We start from the raw sequence: 22,783 nt of genomic DNA, 5'->3' as shown, positions 1-22,783 counted from the left end.
TAAACAGAATGACATAATTTACTATAGAAAGTGTGATGTATTTTGGGCGTCACAAATTTAAGGAATGTTTAAAAAAATGTAACCCACTGTTTACTTGGCACACTTTTATTTCACTTTTTCCTATCAGATTTGAGTAATCCTCATGAATTAGGAATAATTCGAAACATTAAAAATTCGTTCTTTGAAACCCGTTTTGAAACGTACTTAATCCTTAAAGCGGCTCCTCCCCCTAGTGGGCGGGGTCATGTTTCATATTATACAATTTACTGCACTATTTTAGAATCTAATCTTGACAAAACTAGCATCATTAGAAAGGTCTGAGACCATATTGATAATATTGACAGAACCAGGTATAATTTTTTTTTTTAAATCGCTATTTTAGTTATAGCGCCTAACATTTTTATATCAACGTCAAATTTGGAACACAACTTGGTTAGACATTTTGGTTTGATTTTGTCCAAATTATTCGAAAAATATGTGTTTTGTATAAAATAATGTGGTAACACTTTATTTTACAGTATCCTTGTTACAAATGTATACTTACCATAGTAATAACAGTAGCCTAAATGTAACTAACCCTTAACCTAATCCTACCCTAACCCTATAGCAAGCACATATAGTTGCTTAATATTACTCAGTACTTACATGTATAATTACACTGTAACAATGACACCTTAAAATAAAGTGTAACCAATAATGTAAAGTCCATTTGCTTTACAGTAAACTTAAATTTTTTTAACACTTTTTTTCTTTTTTTCCCCCTTTTTTCTTTTTGTTTTGTTGAAGTGCATTAATCTGCTGATTGTCTTGTTTAAAAAGAGATTTCAACCTTTCATGAATTACAACCCTTATAGGTTTGGTTATTCATTTTCAAGTCTATGTTCAAAATAAGGAACATTAATGTATTTAGGATGTATTTCAGATACATAAGGTGTATTTTTTTTATACACTTAATTCAATTGATGATCAATTGTGTCAAAATTGACTTGTTTGATTTTGTTTAATAGAGATGAGGTCAAGACCAATGATGTCTTGATCCAATGTTATTTTTAAGGCCTAATAGTCGATCTAAGATATGCTCTAAAAATGCTGTCATCATTTCTCTCTCTCTCTCTCTCTCTGTGTGTGTCTCTCTCTCACACACAGACGAGCGTGAGACAAGCGAGATGTGAATCGTCTCGGTCAGAGGAAATCCAGCATGTAATCCTGCTCAGCTCATCACTTTGAGACCTGAATTACGTAACACTCGGCACACAGGTAGCAACTGCCAGATACACACACATCCAGACTAATTCATAATACCACGAGTTGTGCTAACGCATTTAAGTAAGATGTGAGATTTGAAATGTGACCGTAAAGTACATTCACACCTGATGCATATTGCACAAAACTGGAAAGCACTTTCTTGATCTATTAAGTGTAACTAGATACCGGATTGATGCATTGAGTGCTTTAGAGGATAACTAATCACAGGACTGGCAGGGTTAGGGCTCTCAAAGTTTTGAATGTTACTGTGTGAACTGTGTTTTCTGCTATGTGAAACAGTCTGTGTGACACTGAAGACTGGAGTAATGATGCTGAAAATTCAGCTTTGCATCACAGGAATAATTTACATTTGAATATATATTAAAACAGAAAACAATTCTTTTAAATTGTAATATTTCACAATATCACTGTTTTACTATTTTTGATCAAATAAATGCAGCCTTGGTGAGCCGAAGAGACTCAATTCAAAAACATGAAAAAAGCCCCCGAACTTTTGAACAGTATAGTGTGTTTACACAGGTCTTTATAGAAAACATACAATGCCATAAACAGTAAGAACAAAAATAAGAGATTGAAACAGAACTAAAAAGGACAATAAAACGCATAAATAAAATAAACCAGTGGACCAGCATAGCCGTTTAGAAATTCAATAGCATCAGAAATATTGGTAACATTTTACAATATGATTGCATTTGTTAACTACATCAGTTAGCATGAACTAACAATGAAAATAGATGAACAAACACTGTAAATAAAATTACTCACTATGTACTTACATTTACTATGGGACCTTATTGTAAAGCGTTATTGAAATATCATGCTAGAATCTTTCTAATGATGCTTGTTGGCCAAGAGTCTTGCTGGTTAGACTAGTTAAGGGATATAATCACCCCCTTCTTTTAAAAGACACCAGCAGTGATATTTGCTCTGTGTGAAATGTTTCATCATGATCTGAGATGGGTGTATTGTGATCCGGAGGGACGAGGAGGATGTTTAATGAGGAGCGTTTCCTGCTGTTCAAGTCTGCAGTGACAATGATGATGGTGAGAGAGTTGCAGAATCAAGTTAACGTCGGACTTGGACACAGAGAGCGTTGAGATCTCCCTTTGTGTCCCAGCTCAGTGTGTGTTTGCCCTCGGCACACGAGTGGACAGAGGCTTTCTCCAGTAATACCACTGAAAACACGGTGTGTTTACCTCCTGCATAATGAAGGCTTTCTCCTTTCAAACGCCATGATCTCACATAAACACCTTATTGTTTCTTGAATGTTTGCTGAGGATTAATTAAAAAATATATATTTTTATTGAATCCTTTTAATATACTGAGAGAGAGAGTTGAAAGCCACGCCGCTTAATGAGGCACACTCTTAAAAACAAAGGTTCCAAATGGATGTTTTAGCACCGTTTTCAGTTCCCCAAAGAATCTCTCAGTCAACCGTATGAAGAACATCTTGAGAACCTTTTGTGGAATGTAAAGATTCCATGAATGTTGGAGGTTCTTAATGGAACCATCGATGCCAATAAAGAACCTTTATTTTTTAGAGAGCACTGAATCACTGTGCTGAGCAGCTTAGTGGAGTTTCTCCATTATTTATATACATTATTCTCAATAACTGTAAAGAATTTGAAAAAGATATCAAAAAGCATAATGACGGTTATTGGTTCATTTTTCGATCCGCTGCAGTTTGCATATCGCGTTGGAAAATAGTGGGCCGTTTACTCGGCAACCTGTCATTTTAGGGAAAAACTCATTTAATTGTAATCATGGTCTAGTTTTATGAACTTATTAACAGATAGACAACTAAGGGTTATGGTTAATTGGGTTTCATCGGACACATTAAATACTTTTGGTTCACCAAAAGTTTATGGTTTTTTTTACACACAAATGATTATCACAGTTCCCAAGGTAAGACTTATTTGGTAAAATATGCAGATGATACTGTTCTTTGCTTTCACATTTAGACCAGGAATATGGGCTGGGTTTTTTTTTTTGGGGTGGAACAGTATGAAACTGTCTCAAAGACGCTCATTCATTTTAGTAAGAAAGCACTTGCACTTCAAGCTGTGATTAGTAATGGGACACAGGTGAAAGTAGGGGAATATAAGTATTTAGGGAAGATTTTTGATAACATGTTGAAGCTTGATCCGAATACCGATTAAAAAATCACCTCAAAGATTATTTTGTGTTGAGGAAACTGTGTATTTACAATTAATTTGTTGAAAGTGTTCTGTTTTGTCTTTTTCTTTGCTGGTTTTCTTCACTGTCTATGAAGAACAAAAATCGTCTACAATCTTGGAGTCTGAATTAACTGCTCCAAGGGGATTAATAAAGCTCTAAACTAAACTAAACTAATTAGCCCACCTGTGCAGGTGTGTCTTCTTTATTTCAACGTTTTTTTCACGTTTCTCGGAAGCGGAAGTCGTCATAGTTGGGTAAACTTCTATAGTGGTGAATGAAAGACTACATTACATTTTCCATGTTCCCATTTGCTGAAATAGCAGCAACAACAACAAAAAAAACATCCACAATAGTGGTTTCACAACTTTCAAAAGAGGAAAAAATAGAGAGATTGATAACGGTCAATTCGACCATCACTCCCACAGCTTCTGTATTAGAAACACCCTCACAGCGTTACCTAGTTTTTTGTTATTTGATGCAAAGGTAGCCTAATATAGCCTAATACAAATTATAGTGTTATAAATGTAGCCTACATACATTAAAAAAACAAAACAATTTTTATAAAACTTTGCAGGATTTGCTAAAAGGTCCATTTGAATAATGTTTATATAGTGGAAATGTGTTTGTGCCCTTCAGACAACACTACTTTTGTAAGTGTGATAGGTATCACTTATCATGCAGTTTAAAGTGCCATGGTATTACCATCTGATGATACCATTGTAGGCTATGGTAATGCTTTTAGTAAGCGTAGGCTATATAATTAGTTCTGGAGGTTGGTTAGAGAATAAAACACTTTGTCTACGTTGACGTTTTCATTTATAATGCTCTACTTAAAATATCGCGCTGTAGACAGTTGAAGTAACGACAACGTTGTGTCTTCCTCTCTTCACTGAGTCTCAAACTGAGGCGTCTTTTCACGCTCACCTGAAATGCTCATGAATATTCATTAGAGCGCGCTAACATTGGTCGATTATCCGGTGACGTCGGCATTAAGGCGGGAATAACCCGAAACGTTCCTTCAATATTCGTAAGCAGTCCTGCGCTGCAGTGAAGAGAAACGCAGAGAAGAGAAACACTAACAGACCAGCTTCTGTTTACAGTAAAACCTCATTACAGGAGAAAACAAGTGATAGGTGTGATTTCACAAGCCTTTCCTCAGGTTATGGTTTCATTCTCAGCTGTCTCATCATGGATCTAGTGCAGTTTTATCACCCGGAATCTTTCTCCTTCCCTTCTGAACAGAACAAGTAAGTAACTTTATTAATTTACAACTTTATAAGGACATAATCAGGCTTTTATATGTAACGTTGTATAAACGTTGAACTTCATTACGTGTAACTTTGTAATAGAAAAGTATAACTGTATACAATTGATACTAGCCCTATATTTGCTATAAAATGGCTAAAATATTATTGTAGCCTACTGATTGAAGGTGAGCCTATATTAATTTATATTATGTAGTAGTTACAGTACCAAGTATTTTGGTAGAAACTGTTATATTTTTGCAAGTGCACACGTGATTTATAGATGAGCAACACACACACACACATACATATATGTGTGTGTGTGTTACTCATCTATAAGTCACGTGTGCACTTGCAAAAATGTAAGTTTCCACCAAAATACTTGGTATTGTAATATATATATATATTCTATATAATAAAACGTGCTCATGAAAGAAAATTTAAGAAGAAAGATTTGATCTCATGGTAAATAGATATTCGTAGATAATAGATACGTTCAAAACTGATCAGTTTTATATAGTTTAACTCTCAAAAGATCAGATAAAATAGTAAATGGAATAAAAGTGTTTTCCCATAAATCAGCAACTTTAATATCTGTAAAAACTGTTAATAACTGTCAATCATCAGACCAAGATTATTTAAAAACAAAAGTTCCAATGAGAATTTAAAGAATACAATAAGAGAACCTGTTTGAGTTCCACAATGTCATTTTGTACATGATGTTTTTTTGTTTTTGGAAGTGTTTTTGAAAACCATCATGCTTTAAAGGACCCCTGTGTACTGAAAGGCATGATATAGTGGCAGTGCTCTAGTCTAAACCTCACTTTGAAAGAGTTGGAAAAATCCAAAAATATAATCCCGCTGGATACTGTATTTACGTAATAAGGACACGTTCTGGCAGTGTTCACTGACCATCTTACTGCAATAGGATTTGCTATGAGTGAAGGAGTCACAGGTAATTCCTCTGGATCCCAGACAAAAACCCTGATGGGCTTTAGGATCACGTTACTGGCTGCCGCACACTGTGTGTGTGTGTGTGTGTGTGTGTGTGTGTGAGAACAGGTGTGTTCAGGTGCTGTGTGGCCTGTAAACACTACGTCTGACATAGTGGGAAATATTTAATTGTGCTGATAAAAGGAAAAGCTCTAAATTGCTGTTCCGTCAGATTGCAGCTCTTTTCAGGTTTCATACTGTAAAACAAAACATCCTGGTAAATTGTCTTTCTGTGAACCATGGCTAATAAAAATACAAACATAATGAACATAAACAGTTTGTAGAACGTGCACAGTGTGACCTACACAAGGACAAAACACCATCAGGGTAACACACACACACACGTGACGTTAAAACAATGCTATTCGTTTTAAAGCTATATTTAAACAATAAACAAAACAAACACTTCCATTCAAAAATTTGGGGTTGGTTTTAAATATATCTTCTGCTCAACAAGACTGCATTTTTTTTATCAAATACAGTAAAACAACAATATTCTGAAATAGTATTGCTATTTAAAATAACTTTTTTCTTTTTGAATATCTTTTAAATTGTAATTTATTTCTGTGATCAAAGCTGAATTTTCAGCATCATTACTCCAGTCTTTAGTGTCACATGATCCTTCAGAAATCATTCTAATATAATGACTTACTGCTCAAGAAACATTTCTGATTATTATCAATGTTGATTTGCAGGATTTTTTGATGAATAGAAAGTTAAAATGGAACAGAATTTATTTGAATTTTGTTACATTTTAAATGTAACAAAAGGATATAGGATATATATTGTTAGAGTTTCATTATAAATTCTAATATAATTGATAGAACAACAACATTTATGCAGTGTTATGCTCTAAAATTACATGTATTATCTGTTTTTTAAATATAATTTATATGCATTTATACCTAACATTTAACTGTGTAATAAGAAAATGCACACATGTATTTGTTCCTGTTTCTTAATTCTCATTATTCTTTTCATTTCCAAAGCTTCCTGGACCTGATGTCGATCAGCAGCCACTACATCAAGACCGAACCCTCAAGCCCTTCGTCCCTGTCGGACAGTCTGACCCAGCACAGTCCCGGGGCGTCGTCGGACGCTGGGAGCAGCTTCAGTTCAGTAACTAAAGGGAACCCAACAGGTCTGGACTCGCCTGGGTCGTACTCTGGGGTGGAGGCGGCGCTCAGGCCCCCCGGCGCCCCCTGCAGGCTGCCGGAGGAAGCGCCGGTGAAGAGCGGACACGGGCTCAGCTCAGGCCCCAAACGCCTGTGTCTCGTGTGTGGAGACGTCGGATCTGGGTTCCACTATGGAGTGGCTTCCTGCGAGGCCTGCAAAGCCTTCTTCAAACGCACCATTCAAGGTCAGGATCACAGTTTCCACAAAAATATTAAGCGCTACTTAAAGGGATAGTTCACCCAAAAATGAAAATTAGCCCATGATTTACTCACCCTCAAGTCATCCTAGGTGTATATGACATTGTTCTTCAGACGAATACAATCGGAGTTATATTCAAAAATGTCCTGGCTCTTCCAAGCTTTATAATGGCAGTGAATGGCAGTTTATGTTTGGAAGTCCATCAAAGTGCATCCATCCATCATCAAAGTGCATCCATCCATCATAAAAGTGCATCCATCCGTCATCAAAGTGCATCCATCCATCATAAAAGTGCATCCATCCATCATCAAAGTGCATCCATCCATCATAAAAGTGCATCCATCCATCCATCCATCATAAAAGTGCATCCATCCATCCATCCATCATAAAAGTGCATCCATCCATCCATCCATCATCAAAGTGCATCCATCCATCATAAAAGTGCTCCACACGGCTCCGGGGGGTTAATAAAGGCCTTTTGAAGTGAAGCGATGCATTTGTGTAAGATAAATATTAATATTTAACACGTTACAAAGTAAAATTCTAGCTTCCAACCAAACGCAGTCTACTTACACCTAAAGCACAACTTACGCAACTTACGACGTCAGAAGTAGCGTAGTGCGTCGTGGCGCAGCGTAAATATCAGCAGTGCGTCACATTACTCGCATAAGTTGCGCTTAGACTTAAGTGGAATCTGTATGTTCGTTTGGCCGGAAGCTAGTTATTTTCCTTTAGAAAGTTTTAAATAATGAATATTTTTCTTACACAAACTCATCGCTTTGCTTCAGAAGGCCTTTATTAACCCCCCGGAGCCATGTGGAGCACTTTTATGATGGATGGATGCACTTTGATGGACTTCAAAACATAAACTGCCATTCACTGCCATTATAAAGCTTGGAAGAACCAGGACATTTTTAAATATAAATCTGATTGTATTCGTCTGAAAGAACAATGTCATACACACCTAGGATGAGTGAATAAGTAAAGAATAAGTGTACAACTATACAATAAGAATAAGTGAGTAAGAAAATCATGGGCTAATTTTCAATTTTGCGTGAACTATCCCTTTAATATTAATAATAGCAAACTGTTGTCAACATTGATAAAAGGTGTGTTTGTGTGTTTGATACACACAGATTTAGCTAGATGCATGTTTTTGGTCCTGTTTGTCTCTCTCAGGTAATATAGAGTACAGTTGTTCGGTCAGCAGAGATTGTGAGATCACTAAACGGAGGAGGAAGTCCTGTCAGGCCTGCCGCTTCACCAAGTGTCTGTCTGTGGGAATGCTGAGGGAAGGTGAGAGTGTGTGTGTGTGGATGATTCTCACAAAAACTGGCACATTTCACCACAAAATCTAAAGGTAAAAATATTCGAAGAAGGAAAATTAAGTCTGTTTTGTGACATTATTTTCATGAAAATTAAGCAACTGTTATAAATGCGTCAGGATGTTCTACAATCGAGGGTTTTTTATTTAAATGATTCAAAATGATAATTCCCAATACATTCGTATTGCTGCAATAGAATGATTTTCAAAATTAAGATTAGCATAAATACAATTTTAACAATTGAAATGTTTAGATCGGGTCATTGGTTCACATTACAGTAAGAGAACGGACATGAATTGTGGTGGTAAATATGCTTGATTGATTGTCATACAAATCCTAACTACGCATAATTATATGTTTTGTTGGATTTTATTATTTGCGGTCAGCATTTTGTTTTCTGCATCAGAGCATATTTGGGTTATGACCCACTATTTGAGAACTACTGCTTTAAGCAAAATGTCTTTGTTTTGATGATATGGGCACGTTCTTGACAGGTTTTGTGAGAAAATGTAGTGCGACACACTATATGAATGACACTACATGCAGGTTCTTTTGATTTGTTTGGCTATGAAAGCATCTGAGATCAAACACATATATATTGGGCTTCTGGAATTTACTTTAGTGCTTTCACATACACAACCAAAGATATAATATTTATATTCAGATAAAACTGAAGCAGTCAGCAAAAAGTGTGATATTAGTGCAGGTGTGGAGTCGTATTTTTGCTGCCCTGATTTAGTTTCAGTGCACCTGCTTTTTCAAAACGCTGCCAAAATAATTTGTAAAATCAAACGGATGGAGATCTATTTCAGCCGAACTGTGTATTTTATTATACTTGTTCTACAAGTTCTTTTTCTTATCCCATAATCTACATTTTTAGACACGGGTATTACTTTTGACATGTAATCATTTAGCAGACGCTTTTATCCAAACCGACTTACAAATGAGGAGAACAATAGAAGCAATCAAACCAACAAGGCAACAATAAGTGCTGTGTTATGGGTATGATCTGCAGCACAGACGATGAGACGCAGAAGTAGCAAAACAGACAGTCTTTATTCAGAAATCCTAACACTCAAGGGAAATGTAGGAGAACTTGCCAACCACAGTAAACCATAAATGAGCAGAACTGAAACAGGAGTATAAACCCTCGCCGGCCACTTTATTAGGTACACCTTGCTAGTACCGGTTTGGACCTCTTTTGCCTTCAGAACTGCCTTAATTCTTCGTGACTGATTCAACTATAATATATATGATGCAAAAGCCTCTAAGTGCCATCTGAAATTTTCTTCTAGAATGATCATTTTTATCAAGCTTGTATATTTAAGTTAAATAATTTCGCAAATGACCTATTAATTGTCATTTAAGTGAAATCACTTAACTTAAATATACAAGCTTTATAAAAATTATCATTCTAGAAGAAAATTTCAGATGGCAACTTGGAGGCTTTTGCATCTGAACTCTTCATATATATATATATATATATACACTCCTGAACAAAATCTTAAGACCGGGGGAAGCATTCCAAGTTTTACGCATTTCGCGCTGGTGGATCATAACAGGGTTGTAAGTGCTGCTTCAAAATGGCAAAAGAAGAAACAGGAGCAAGACACAAAAAAATAGAGAGTAGGCAATTTATTGAAAACTTCATTTAAACAAAAACAGGCTGTTCATCAGCTGATCAAAAGTTTAAGACCATAGCCCAAAAATAAACCCACAACAGAACTAAAAGTGTCAAAAAAAAGACTCAGTAGTGAGTAGCCCCCCCGTTCTTGTTGATTACTTCAAACACTCGCTTCGGCATGCTTGATGCGACTGTTTTCTGGAGGCTGCTGGGAACGTTGCTCCATGTGGTGAAGATGGCTTCACGAAGGGCATCCACGGTCTGGAACTGACGTCCGTTTTTGAAAACTTCCCTTGCCATCCAACCCCAAATGTTCTCAATGGGATTTAGATCAGGGGAACACGCAGGATGGTCCAAAAGAGCGACGTTATTCTCCTGGAAGAAGTCCTTCGTCAGGCGGGCGTTGTGAATTGCAGCGTTGTCCTGAAAGACCCAGTCATTACCGCACAGATGGGGGCCCTCAGTCAAGAGGGATGCCCGCTGCAACAGATCCACATAGCCAGCCGCCGTTTGACGCCCCTGCACAACCTGAAGCTCCATTTTCACATTGAAGGAAAAAGCACGCCAGATCATGAAGGAGCCTCCTCCACTGTGCCGCGTAGAAAACATCTCCGGTGGGATCTCCTTGTCATGCCAGTAACGTTGGAAGCCATCAGGACCATCCAGGTTAAATTTTTTCTCGTCAGAGAATAAAACTTTCTTCCACCTTTCAATGTCCCATGTTTGGTGCTCCCTTGCAAATTCCAAATGGGCAAATTTGTGGCGTGGGAGGAGACGTGGCCTTTGAAGACGTTTTTTGTTCTTGAAGCCCTTCTCTCGCAGATGCCGTCTTATGGTTATTGGGCTGCAGTCAGCATCAGTAAGGGCCTTAATTTGGGTTGAAGATCGACCTGTGTCTTCACGGACAACCCGTCGGATCCTGCGGCTCAGTGCAGGTGAAATTTTTTTGGGTCTACCACTTGACTTTTTTGTCCCATAACTTTCAGGATCTTTTAAGAAATGTAAAATGACTGTCTTACTGCGTCCAACCTCGGCAGCGATGGCGCGTTGCGAGAGGCCTTGCTTGTGCAGCTCAACAATCCTGCCACGTTCAAAGAGAGAAAGCCTTTTTGCCTTTGCCATCAGGAGATTGTGACAGTAGGACTGCCTGAAGAACAATGACATGAAAGCCATATTTTTGTGCAGATTTCACCTTTTTATGGCTATGGTCTTAAACTTTTGATCAGCTGATGAACAGCCTGTTTGAGTTTAAATGCCGTTTTCAATAAATTGCCTACTCTCTATTTTTTGTCTCTTGCTCCTGTTTTTTCTTTTGGCATTCTGAAGCAGTACTTACAACCCAGTTATGATCCACCAGAGCAAAATGCGTAAAACTTGGAATGCTTCCCCCGGTCTTAAGATTTTGTTCAGGAGTGTATATATAGACAGTATATATGGTATGTTATTATTATTATAAAAAGTTTTAGATTATAAAAATATACATTTTATATTCATTTAATATGCTTTTTCATTTTTTATTTTTATATATTTTGTATTTAATATTTTGTCTTGCATACTTATACAATATTAATGTATTTACATTTATTGTTATGTGTGTGCAAGTTATGTATTTGTTAATTTTTTTGGTTTTAAGGATAAATCTAGAAAGTTTTGTGAGGCTTATTATTATAAAATTAATCATTTATATTTATATCGTTTATTTCATATTTTTGTCTTGCATGCATGTATTACAACATTAATGTATTCACATACATTGTTATGATGCATTACAAAGCTCTCTAACTAGGTCTACACTTATATTTTTAATAGGGCTGTCAAACGATTAATCGCGATTAATCGCATCCAAAATAAAAGTTTGTGTTTACATAATATATGTGTGTGTATGGAGTATAATTATTTTCTATATATAAATACACACACATGCATATATATTTAAGAAAAATGTGTTATTTATATATAAAATATTTATATATAATATAAATATATATACACAGTATATACATGCAAATATTTCTTAAATATATATATATACATGCATGTGTGTGTATTTATATATAGAAAATAATTATACACCGTACATACACATGTATTATGTAACAAACTTTTATTTTGGATGCGATTAATCGCGATTAATCGTTTGACAGCCCTAATTTTTAATAAAGTAAATTCTAGTATTATCAGCCAGTTTCTGTGTATTTTGTAATAAAGAAAACAATCCACACATTATATAATTTACATTTACAGAATCTACATTATTTTCTTCATTGTGTGTGTGTGTGTGTGACTCCAGGTGTGCGTTTGGACCGGGTGCGAGGAGGACGGCAGAAATATAAGAGGAGAATTGACTCTGATTCCAGCGTGCACCTCAGCGTACCTCCACCTCACAGAAAACCCCGTAAGAAGCAGATTTCACCTCAGCCAGACACATCTGCGTCTCAGTATGTGTGTTCATAATCTCCCCTGGCTCTTTCTTTAGCGTCCTGCAGCATTCAGGGGGAGAATCAGGTGGTGACCCTCCTGTTGGGGGCCGAGCCCGAGCGAGTGTGTGCCATGCCTGACCCCGCGCTCCCCGACAGTGACATCAAAGCCCTGACGACCCTGTGTGACCTCGCTGACAGAGAGCTCGTGCTGAACATCAGCTGGGCCAAACACATACCAGGTACACACACTCGAAACTCACATGCCAAAGAGACTTAAATTACACACACACACACACACACGTGTTTTATCTACTGTCTGTTTTGGATACAGAGAGATAAAGTGCTGTTAGTTCAGATGTGTTTCTGTGTGTCAACAACTGGAATGTCAGATCATTAGATGTTTTCAGAGAATAAAAATGTCTTCCTGTACTCGAGACGTCTGCCCTTTTAGCTGCTCTAAAGACACACATTTATGTATCTTAATAAGGACATTTCATAGACTTTTGTTGTTATTAAAGCTATTGTTTTTACTACAGATGAACACACACGCACTCTTGTACATCTATCTTTGTGAGGACATTGACTCAATGCAATCTCTAGCTCCTTACCCTAACCCCACCCATCACCTGTCTAACCCGAACCCTTACCCTAAACCTACCCTTAACCGAATTATAAACTTATCCCTCAAACTGGCCTTTAATGGGCTCTCAGGAAGTGATTACCGGACAAAATGTCCTCACTTTACTCTCTTTGACCTCACTCCTATGGTCTAAAACTCAAACCGGTCCTCACAAAGATAGTTGTACATACATGTACACACACACACACACACACGCACACACACACACACACACACATACACGCATACAGAGAACTGGCCAGCACCTGTTTTTGTGTTGATACTGACCTCTGTAGTAATGCTTACAAAACAAACCACAAAACCAGGTGTGTGTGTGTGTGTGTGTGTGTGTGTGTGTGTGTGTGTGTGTGTGTGTGTGTGTGTGTGTGTGTGTGTGTGTGTGTGTGTGTGTGTGTGTGCATGTGTGTGTGTGTGTGTGTGTGTGTGTGTAATTCTCCATAACACGTGACTGATTATATGTCATAGTTTTGTGCACTGGATTACAGTATTTGGTAAATAAACACCATTAATTCACATATGGACAGAGAGAATGTGAGTGATTATTACACACATCTACATGAAGACACACAACAGACTTCTGTTGTTTTTATATAAGGTTAATTATAATGACTACAAAAATAATAAATGAAAATCTGTATTTTCTAGTAAAAAATATATAAACATCCTTAAAACAAAATAAATTTACTTGGGAAAAAAATTGTGTAAGATATTAAAACTTGAAAAATGTATACTGTACAGTATGTGTTTATATTATTATACAATTTTAGTTGTTTTAATGGTGGATCTTAGAAAGTTTTGTGAGGCATATTATTATTATAAATATTATATATTTGATAGGGATGCACCGATGTGAAAATTTTGGCCGATACCGATAACCGATAAATTGGCCAATATAAATAAATCCAAGTTTTTATATAATTTTTGAGAGACTGATTACAAAAACAAAAGTCTCACCATCAAAATCCATGTCCCAAGCACACTATTATAATGATATTCTCATAATTTTATGTCGCCTATATGACAGACTTGCGCTGCACATGTTGCACTTTAACTGTATATTTATTTTTTGAAGTGATTCCAGTCATATTTCAAGCAATTCAAAATCACCATGGCGAACAGTGCACATCTGAAGTGTCTCAGCTTTATCGGTTTTATCGGTTTTTATATATAATATATATTTTCAAATAACATTTGTGCAAGGACCATTTCATAAAATATTATATATAAATATTATAATTGTTATAGTTTTATATTAGTTGATATTTTTCAATAATTTGATAATTTTTATGTTTTGTCTTGTGCAATTTTGCTTCTCAATTGAATTAATCTTGTCTTAAGGATGTTTAGTATTTTTTTTAACTAAAAAACAAAACATTCCTTCTGATTTGAAAACATAAAAAAAAAATTGCCTTATTTTTACTATTGTCCGGCTTAGCTCACTTCTGCGAACAGCTTTGTCCCCAAAGTGTAACGCAAGCATGTTTGTGTGTGTGTGTGTGTGTGTTTGTGTTTGTGTGTTTTACATACACATGAGCGGTTGTGTGTGTTCATGTCAACATTGAAATACTATGTGTGTGTGTGTGTGTGACAGCAGCATTGTCTCTTCCCTGGCATCTGTAGCAGGATGTACAATAGAAGATGACATTGCTGATTTAAATGGCTCCAGGGTTGTTTATTTGCGTTGTTTGAGTGTCATGAGGGCCCTTTGATTCCGTTAACACGTTTCACAGACGTCGATACGGCCGCGTCTCCAGCGCACAGCGTGAACCCGCGATCGATCAGCGCGCAGATGCAATCAGCTAATGAACGTCACTCAGGAGGAGAGAGAGCGAGAGATACGAGTCATTACGGCCTCTGATAAGCATCAGTGATGGGTGAAAAAATCAAATCAAAGCTCCTCTTCTCCCTCGCCACACCAAACTAATCACTGGCTTTTTAATTAAGTGTGAGAGAACGTGAATGAGAGAGATTCGTCCGTCATTGACGCGGTTCTTCAGGGGACAAACCCCTGTCACACACACACACACACACACACACACACACACACACACACACACACACACACACACACACACACAGAGAGAGCTGTCTTTCCTAACAGAGGTCATAGTCCAGTCTGAAACTGAATAGAAATTAGCTCTAAAATAAGAAGGTTTTATCTGTCATATTAAAATCTTATTTTATGAGCTGATTCAACATCTCAGAGGCAGGTGTTAATTAGTTATATAGCTAATTATGTACTTATTAAGGTGATTAGTTGTTTTAGTTTGTTTATCAGATTAGTTGTTTAGGAAATTAGCTGAGTAAGGTGAAATTAGAAATAAGTTTATCTAGATAATAGATATTGATTGGTTATTTAGCTGAATATAGTTGTTTAGGATTACTTATTTAGCTGATTAGTAGTTTAATTAGGTGATTAGTTGTTTTAAATATGTTAGAGCTGCAGGATTCTGGATAAACTGAGAATCACAAATTCTTTTTTGTTTCAAATAGAGATCACGATTCTGAACAGAATCTAAACAAATAACATGTAATTTATTAGAGTTTCTTACAAAATGTTAATTACTACAGTCTTGTTTAAAGGGGTGGTTGACTATGATTTCACTTTTCTAACTTTAGTTAGTGTGTAATGTTGCTGTTTGAGCATAAACAACATCTGCAAAGTTACAACGCTCAAAGTTCAAAGCAAAGGGAGATATTTGCTTTTAAAGAAATTGCTTTTTAAGGACTACAACAAACGGCTGGTAGAGACTACACGACATTCCTCCCGGGTTAGTGACATCACCAACCCTAGAATTTACATAAACCCGCCCCCAGAACAAGATTTATAGATTATCAAGACAAAATATGCTAATCAATGACTAGAAGATAACTACACATCAGCTACATAAATTCATCAACTAACCATTCAGAAATGTCATGTTGCTTCTACATGTTGTCACTTCTTCTTGAGTCTCTCCATCATTGTCTAACTTCGGTTTGAACATAAAAGGCTAAATGTCTTTGAAATTTTCACTGCATGTCTGTGTGAGGTAAAATGACACAAGCTGTTGAAGCTCCGCCCCCTGTGCTGGGAGCAGCAGCTCATTTGCATTTAAAGGAACAGACACAAAACGGTGTGTTTTTGCTCACCCTCAAAAAGTGACAACTTTAACATGCTATATAAAAATATCTGTGGGGTATTTTGAGCTAAAACTTCACATACACACTCTGGGGACATCAAAGACCTATTTTACTTCTTGTGACAAGGGCATTATACCGCCTCTTTAAAGTCCCCCTGTAGCCAATAATTATATCCCTTTAAACTCATCTTTGATCACCAAAATGACATATTTAATCGTTTTTTCCTTGAATTTTTTTTTCTTCATGCCTTAAAATAGTTTGACTGTAACTCTACACCCTTTCCTCATTTAGTATTTGCAGTTCTATGAATATGCAAATGAGCTCTGCCTCCACTCACTCACAGCAGCTCAGAGAACCATTCGTGGACGATCACACGTTGATCTGATTGGTTACAAGGTAGTTTGTGACGTCAGAAACACCAGCGATTTCAAACCGTGTTTTTAAGACCGTGTTTTTCAAACCGTGTTTTTCTTTGGTTCACTGCATTACAGTAAAATTACATTACAGTAAAATACTATCATTGTAAACGACTGTAGAATTAAATAAAATGCTGTAACCAATTATTTGGAGCAAACTGTCATCACTCAAATGTGCGTAAGAGTGCTCTTGAGTGTGCGTAGGTTTTGTTCTTAGCTAAGAACAAATCCAAGATGAGAAAACATTAGTGAATGTCAGAATCTTCGTAAAAAGTGCGTAAGTGGGGTTTAAGAACACATTTCTTCGTAAGAACGGTTGGTGAATGAGGCCCAATGATCTGATCTATTATCTGAGCTTCTCTGATCAGTAACTCATCACTCCTGCAGGTTTCTCCAGCCTCTGTCTGTCCGATCAGATGAGTCTCCTGCAGAGCGCTTGGATGGAGATCCTCATCCTGCGAGTGGCTTTCAGCTCGCTGGCCTGCGATGACAAGCTGGTGTTTGCGGAGGATTACATCATGGATGCTGAACAGGCGAAATCAGCCGGTCTGCTGGAGCTCCACATGGCCATATTACAGCTGGTGCGCAGGTACAGATCCATGAGGCTGGAGAGAGAAGAGTTCGTCACTCTGAAAGCCATCGCTCTCGCCAACTCAGGTAAATGATACGGGTAATTGTACAGAACATTTGTGCAGGGAACGTTCAACCCTTTTACGCAAAAACATGCTTTAAACGAATGCGGCTAATAGCATTCTTAAAGGTGAAGTATGTAGTTTCTGCGACACTAGTGGCACCTAGGGGAATTACAAAAAGAAATCATATTTTTAAAGGCATACTATGCAGTTTCTGTTTTTGTCAAACAGCGACCCCTAGAGTCGCTGTGGAGTACTTGTTTTTAACGTTACTGTCGTAAATACCAACGAGTGAAAGCCTGACTGAGTGGGACTCTTGTCCGGTTCCTCACGGGGTCAGTTTCTCGGTTTCTTTTCCTTGACTCTTCCGACCGCGATTTCTTTGTTTTCTTCGTCGACTCTGCCATGATTCACGTCTTAAATGCGTGCTAGTGTCTTCCATCGAGGCTGCTTCATATGTTGTTGATGTATGTGACGTCATGCCGTAAAGCAAGTCGTGATTCTTGCGAGATTTGTCGGGGCGCCACCTCTCAAACCTGCATTGGTTTTGCCAACGGCGTCCCCCCCTTCTTTGCTATCGGGATGATTCGCCCTACTACGAGTTCATTTACCATATAAATGACTTCGAAGCTGTTATATTAAGGTACAAATCTTGCATAGTGTGCCTTTAAACAATCTTGCAATTACGTCCATGCGATGTGCCTCCCCCAACTCAAACATCAGTCCGGATGCTTGTGAAGGCTTCTCAGCAGGTTCTTTCAATAAAAAGGTCCAACATATTAGGAATACTTTTAGCTGTGTTGCTATGTGTCATGAGTAAGTGTAACGGACATAGACTAGTAAGAGCTGTACGTGTAGACCTCACTCCCCTGGCCTCAAGAGGTGTATTAGCTACTTAGCAAATAGCAGTCTTTAGACCCATTAGCACACCCGCTTCCCACACCGGAGACCCCGGTTCGAATCCCGCTCGGGCAGTCACCGCCAGCTGTCAGTTGTAACGCGACAAGAGCAAACCTCTGTATGTTAGACCGTCCCATTTATAAATTCTCGGTCCGACCTTCATGCCTTCATAAGGCTTGGCCTTTGAAGGATGCAGCCTCTGAATTGGGACTCAATTCTCTTTCCCCGCCATTGACGGAAATTTCCGGCTTTCCATGTTTTCATTGTTATGTGGTAGGGGGCGCTATTACGCATATTCTGAAAGAGTACAGAATCTCCTGATCAAAACAAAGGAGAAGAAGAAGCAAAAACAAGCGATATTATATGTTAGCAGATGCATATGTAATATAATGTGATAATCAACATTAAACAGCATATAGATCAAAACTGTCTAATGTTACTGAATGAAATGTCGACTCAGGATGAGCTACAGGACTGTGAAGCTTTGGGAGTGTTGATGGACTCGATCTACTCCATCTGTGTTTTGATCATCGTTCTGAATCCGATCAAGTCAAAAACGCGATTTTCTCAGCTTTTTGTTGAAAATGTTGCTTTTTTTTTTAACTTACCAATATTCAAGTGTTGAAAAAAAAGGGATACATGAAGCTAGAATACAGCTTAAACGCAGAGGGTCTGTTCTTTCTTTTGATGAATTGCATGTTCAAATATTCATACAACAAAATATTCTGTCGGCCATGAAACTTTTATGAAAAATAAAAAAAATGCTGTTGGTTGCTGGCAACTTTTTTTTAAACCCTGGCGGGGAATGAGTTAAGCTGCGAATTGATTGACACATCTGAGCGGACCGCTCTCAATGTGAGACTTGATGTTTACACTTTTGGGGGAAATAAACCCATTAATGGCTTACTAATAGTAGTCAATGAACCATAAACTGGGTTAAGAGAATGTATTTTAACATAAACAAATCTTACATACTTCACCTTTAACACATTTTCATCAACATATTATTGGAACACACTACATTATTTACTGTCAATTTTTTAATAAATGCAATGCGATTTATTGAAGACGACAGTCAACACCTGATGTTTTGATTCCCTCTCTCAGACTCGATGCATATAGAGGACGTGGAGGCCGTTCAGGGTCTTCAGGACTCTCTCCATGAGGCTCTTCTGGATTACGAGTGTGTCCATCACAGGGAAGACCCTCGACGGGCGGGCAAACTCATCATGACCCTCCCGCTCCTCCGCCAAACCTCTGTCAAAGCCGTGCGCCGCTTCTTCAGCATCAAGCAGGACGGACGCGTCCCCATGCACAAACTCTTTCTGGAACTTCTGGAGGCCAATGTCTGATCCTTAACCCGATTGGACCATCAAACTGAGGTGACAAACTTCTGGAAGAGGATTGTTCACAAATCCATGGGGAAAAACAGGCGCGAGTCATGACATATAAAAATAGTTTCAATACAGTTTCACATAGTTGAGGATTGATTTAACTAACAAAAAAGAAGTTTCAAATATACACTACTGTTTCAAATTGGTTGTTAATTTTTTTTTTTTTTTACCTTTCTATTCATCAAAGAATCCTGAAAAATACATCAGTTTCCACAAAAATCAACAGCACGACTTTTTTCAACATTGATAATAATCAGAAATGTTTCTTGAGCAGCGAATCGTCATAATAGAGTGATTTCTGAAGGATCATGTGACTAAAGACTGGAGTAATGATGCTGAAAATTCAGCTTTGATCACAGGAATAAATTGCATTTTAAAATATATTTAAACAGAAAACAGTTATTTTAAATTCTAATACTTTTTCTCAATAATGGACTGTATTTTTGATCAAATAAATACAGGCTTGGTGAGCAGAAGAGACTTTTTCAAAAAATAAAATAAAAATCTTACTGACTGATGGTAGTACATCAGTAATTGCTGGATGTGAATATTGTTGAATTAATGGTGAAACTTTATTTATAATGGTTTGTATTTATTTAATTTATTAAAGATAAAGAGCATTTAATTTGCAGAATTTTCTATCAGTTTTCATAAGAGTTCTATCATAGTAGAGTCAGCCTTGCCAAATAAATAAGTCAATAATTACTCTCCTGACACAAATATAAAGGAAAAACAGTGTTCAACAACATCTACTATACACACAATTTTCAATTCAAAAGGTCTCAGAGATGCAGTCTAGACAGAAATATGATATATATAGATTAACAACATTTAAGTGTGGAAACATCAAATAACAAGGCGTACCAATGCACTTTTGAAATTTTAACTAATAGATCATGTACTAACATAGGATTTTTTAAATCTCCGGATGCTCATGAATATATCTGCACAAACTAAGCTTTTTTTTTATTCCATTTTTACCACATGAACCTTTTAGCACACCAAACTGAAAGGCTCTTGCTCATTAAATGACTGAAAAGAAAAGCCATAGCAATATCTGTTCTCAGCCATTCACAGAGATGTGAAAGTATGTTTTGAAGCAATAACTGAATGTTGGTTGAATTCATCTTTAAATTAGATAGTTCACCGAAATGATCTGACATTTACTCATTCATGCTGTACTGTTCTGAGACATTTCTTACATGTGGTTTTATGTAATATTTATGCGCTGATTGTTGTCTGTCAGTCATTGTGATGATCAGAAATGAATATGTTTACCGTAATAAAGGAAACACTACAAGATAGAATTAATGTGAAGAGGACAGACTGATCTCTTGTGAGTTTGTTAGTCACATCCGCACCAGTTTAACAATGACTGTCATTCTCTGATGGCGTTTATTCTGGATTTCTGGGTCTGTTATTTACGGCAGTCACAGTTTGTGTGTGAGTCTCACTGTTTCTGCTTGTGAAGGTTTTGTGGATGTTGTACGATGCTCTCATGAACAATGATGTAAGTTTATCTTCTCGTTATCTGTTTGATTATATGAAATGACTTTTTTTTTTTAAATAAATGGCAAAAAATATATAAAGATATTCAATAATAATGCATTAAATAACGGACTTGACATCTGTGTTTTTCGTCTTTGATTTGTTTTTCCAGCAGAAAGTAAGCGAACACCTGTCAGGGTTACATTCACCAAAAACAAGCAGATTATTCTGCTTATGAGCTGCGTCACATTAATTTGTGTTCGAACCCTAAAAATTTCTAATTATATTATTTATTTTTGGATTATGGCAATCTGATTGTTTTCTTTTCAGATAAAGATCTGCATGACAAATATAAACATACAAGCATATATTTGACTCCAAACACTCAGAGATTAGCAAATATTCCTTGTAAATAAGCAATTTGTGTTCGATATCACGGTCGTTTGGTGAGATGTTTTTCCAGAGACAGTGATTTTGATCATCTACAATAAGATCTGGTATTCTGTTTGGTTGCTTACCGGTGTCCAAGTCAACAGAGTCCAGTGTCTGTTGATGCGTCTCGTCAATCTAGGTCTGGAATTTAATTTCTCTGAGAAAGAGAGATCATTGTGATGGCTGTTGTACCTTTATGTCTATGAATAATCAAGCTAATCGATGCAGATAAATGAACAGCATGTCAGACAGCTCCTCCTGCATCATTTCACAGGCCGTCAGGAACCATCAACACATTAGTCTCTCTACACTGAGGATAATTAATGAGGCTCGTATAAAAGATGCTTACACTGGAAGAATCCTGTACGGCTCTGCTAGCAGAATGAAAATGTAAGTGTGTGTGTTGGGATTGCGGGACAGATCCTGCTCTGAATTTCTGTGACTAGCACTATTTTTGTAGTTGGGAAAGTTAACAACTCATTTTTTTTACATTTTCTGAAGCATGTGAGTGATGCATGCCTGTTGAAAAGTCACTGCCGTGATACAAACCAAACCAAAACAGCCCCGTCCCGCCCAGGCATGAACTCTACAAGAGGCTGAAGGTGTCCTGTGGTCTCTGGCACTGAGACGTCAGCAGATCCTTCATGTCCTGTAGTTTGAGGTGGAGCCGCCGTGGACTGAACTTGTTGGTCCGGCACATCCACAGATGTTCAACTGTTGAGATCTGGAGAATTTGGAGGCCAGAGGAACACCTTGAACTCTTCATCATGTTCCTCAAACCATTCCTGAACAATGTGTGCAGTGTGACTGTGCTTCCACCAGGGAACACCGTTGTCATGAAGGGGTGTATCTGGTCTGCAACAGTGTTTAGGAAGGTGACGTGTGTCAAATAAACGTCCACAGGAGGGTTTCCCAGCAGAACATTGACCAGAGTGTCACACACTCCCTCCACCGGCTTATCGTCGTCCCGCAGTCCATCCTGGTGCATCATTACCCTTAGGTAAACGTCGCACGTGAACACGTTCTTTTACATGTGATGTTAAAGAAAACGGGACTCATCGGACCAAGCGACCCTCTTCCACTGCTGCTCCAAGCTCATGTTTCGAGGCTCATGTGCCCTATAGGCGCTTTCAACGGTGGACGGGTCATCATAGATCTCTGATTGCTCTCCATACGCAGCAGATGCACTGTGTGTTGTGACACATTCCTCCCATAACCATCACTGAAATGTAGTGTGCCTCAGTAGACCTTCTGTTGACTCAGACCATGCATCGAAGACAACAACACCCTGTTGCCAGTAAATTCTGGACTGATGGTAAATTCTCAGCACTGCT

General features: G+C 37.5%; 1 protein-coding gene across 2 annotated transcripts; it reads left to right on the top strand.

The window, feature by feature from the left end:
• Window positions 1–4,465: 4,465 nt before the first annotated feature.
• esrrgb (estrogen-related receptor gamma b) lies at window positions 4,466–21,160 on the top strand. Of its 2 annotated transcripts, XM_079888589.1 has the most exons (8): window positions 4,466–4,691; window positions 6,671–7,041; window positions 8,235–8,351; window positions 12,295–12,399; window positions 12,481–12,663; window positions 16,991–17,260; window positions 19,243–19,517; window positions 19,717–21,154. In XM_079888589.1, the coding sequence occupies exons 1-7, from the start codon at window positions 4,633–4,635 to the stop codon at window positions 19,485–19,487; spliced, it is 1,350 nt and encodes a 449-aa protein (XP_079744715.1). In that variant the 5' UTR covers window positions 4,466–4,632; the 3' UTR covers window positions 19,488–19,517; window positions 19,717–21,154. The 2 variants fall into 2 exon arrangements, with proteins under 2 accessions (XP_079744715.1, XP_079744714.1); XM_079888588.1 differs by having other exon boundaries at window positions 19,243–21,160.
• Window positions 21,161–22,783: the final 1,623 nt, after the last annotated feature.

This window comes from Squalius cephalus (assembly GCF_949319135.1).
Source record: "Squalius cephalus genome assembly, chromosome: 12".
In the NCBI taxonomy this organism is placed as follows: Eukaryota; Metazoa; Chordata; class Actinopteri; order Cypriniformes; family Leuciscidae; genus Squalius; species Squalius cephalus.
Note: the sequence above shows the minus strand (reverse complement) of the source record. Positions and strands in the feature narration are given on the sequence as shown.

Coding starts and splice junctions, on each gene's coding strand:
- esrrgb (XM_079888588.1), top strand. CDS start 4,633: ATGGATCTAGTGCAGTTTTATCACCCGGAATCTTTCTCCTTCCCTTCT. Junction 8,352..12,294: donor TGTGGGAATGCTGAGGGAAG/GTGAGAGTGTGT, acceptor GTGTGACTCCAG/GTGTGCGTTTGGACCGGGTG. Junction 12,400..12,480: donor TCCACCTCACAGAAAACCCC/GTAAGAAGCAGA, acceptor CTCTTTCTTTAG/CGTCCTGCAGCATTCAGGGG.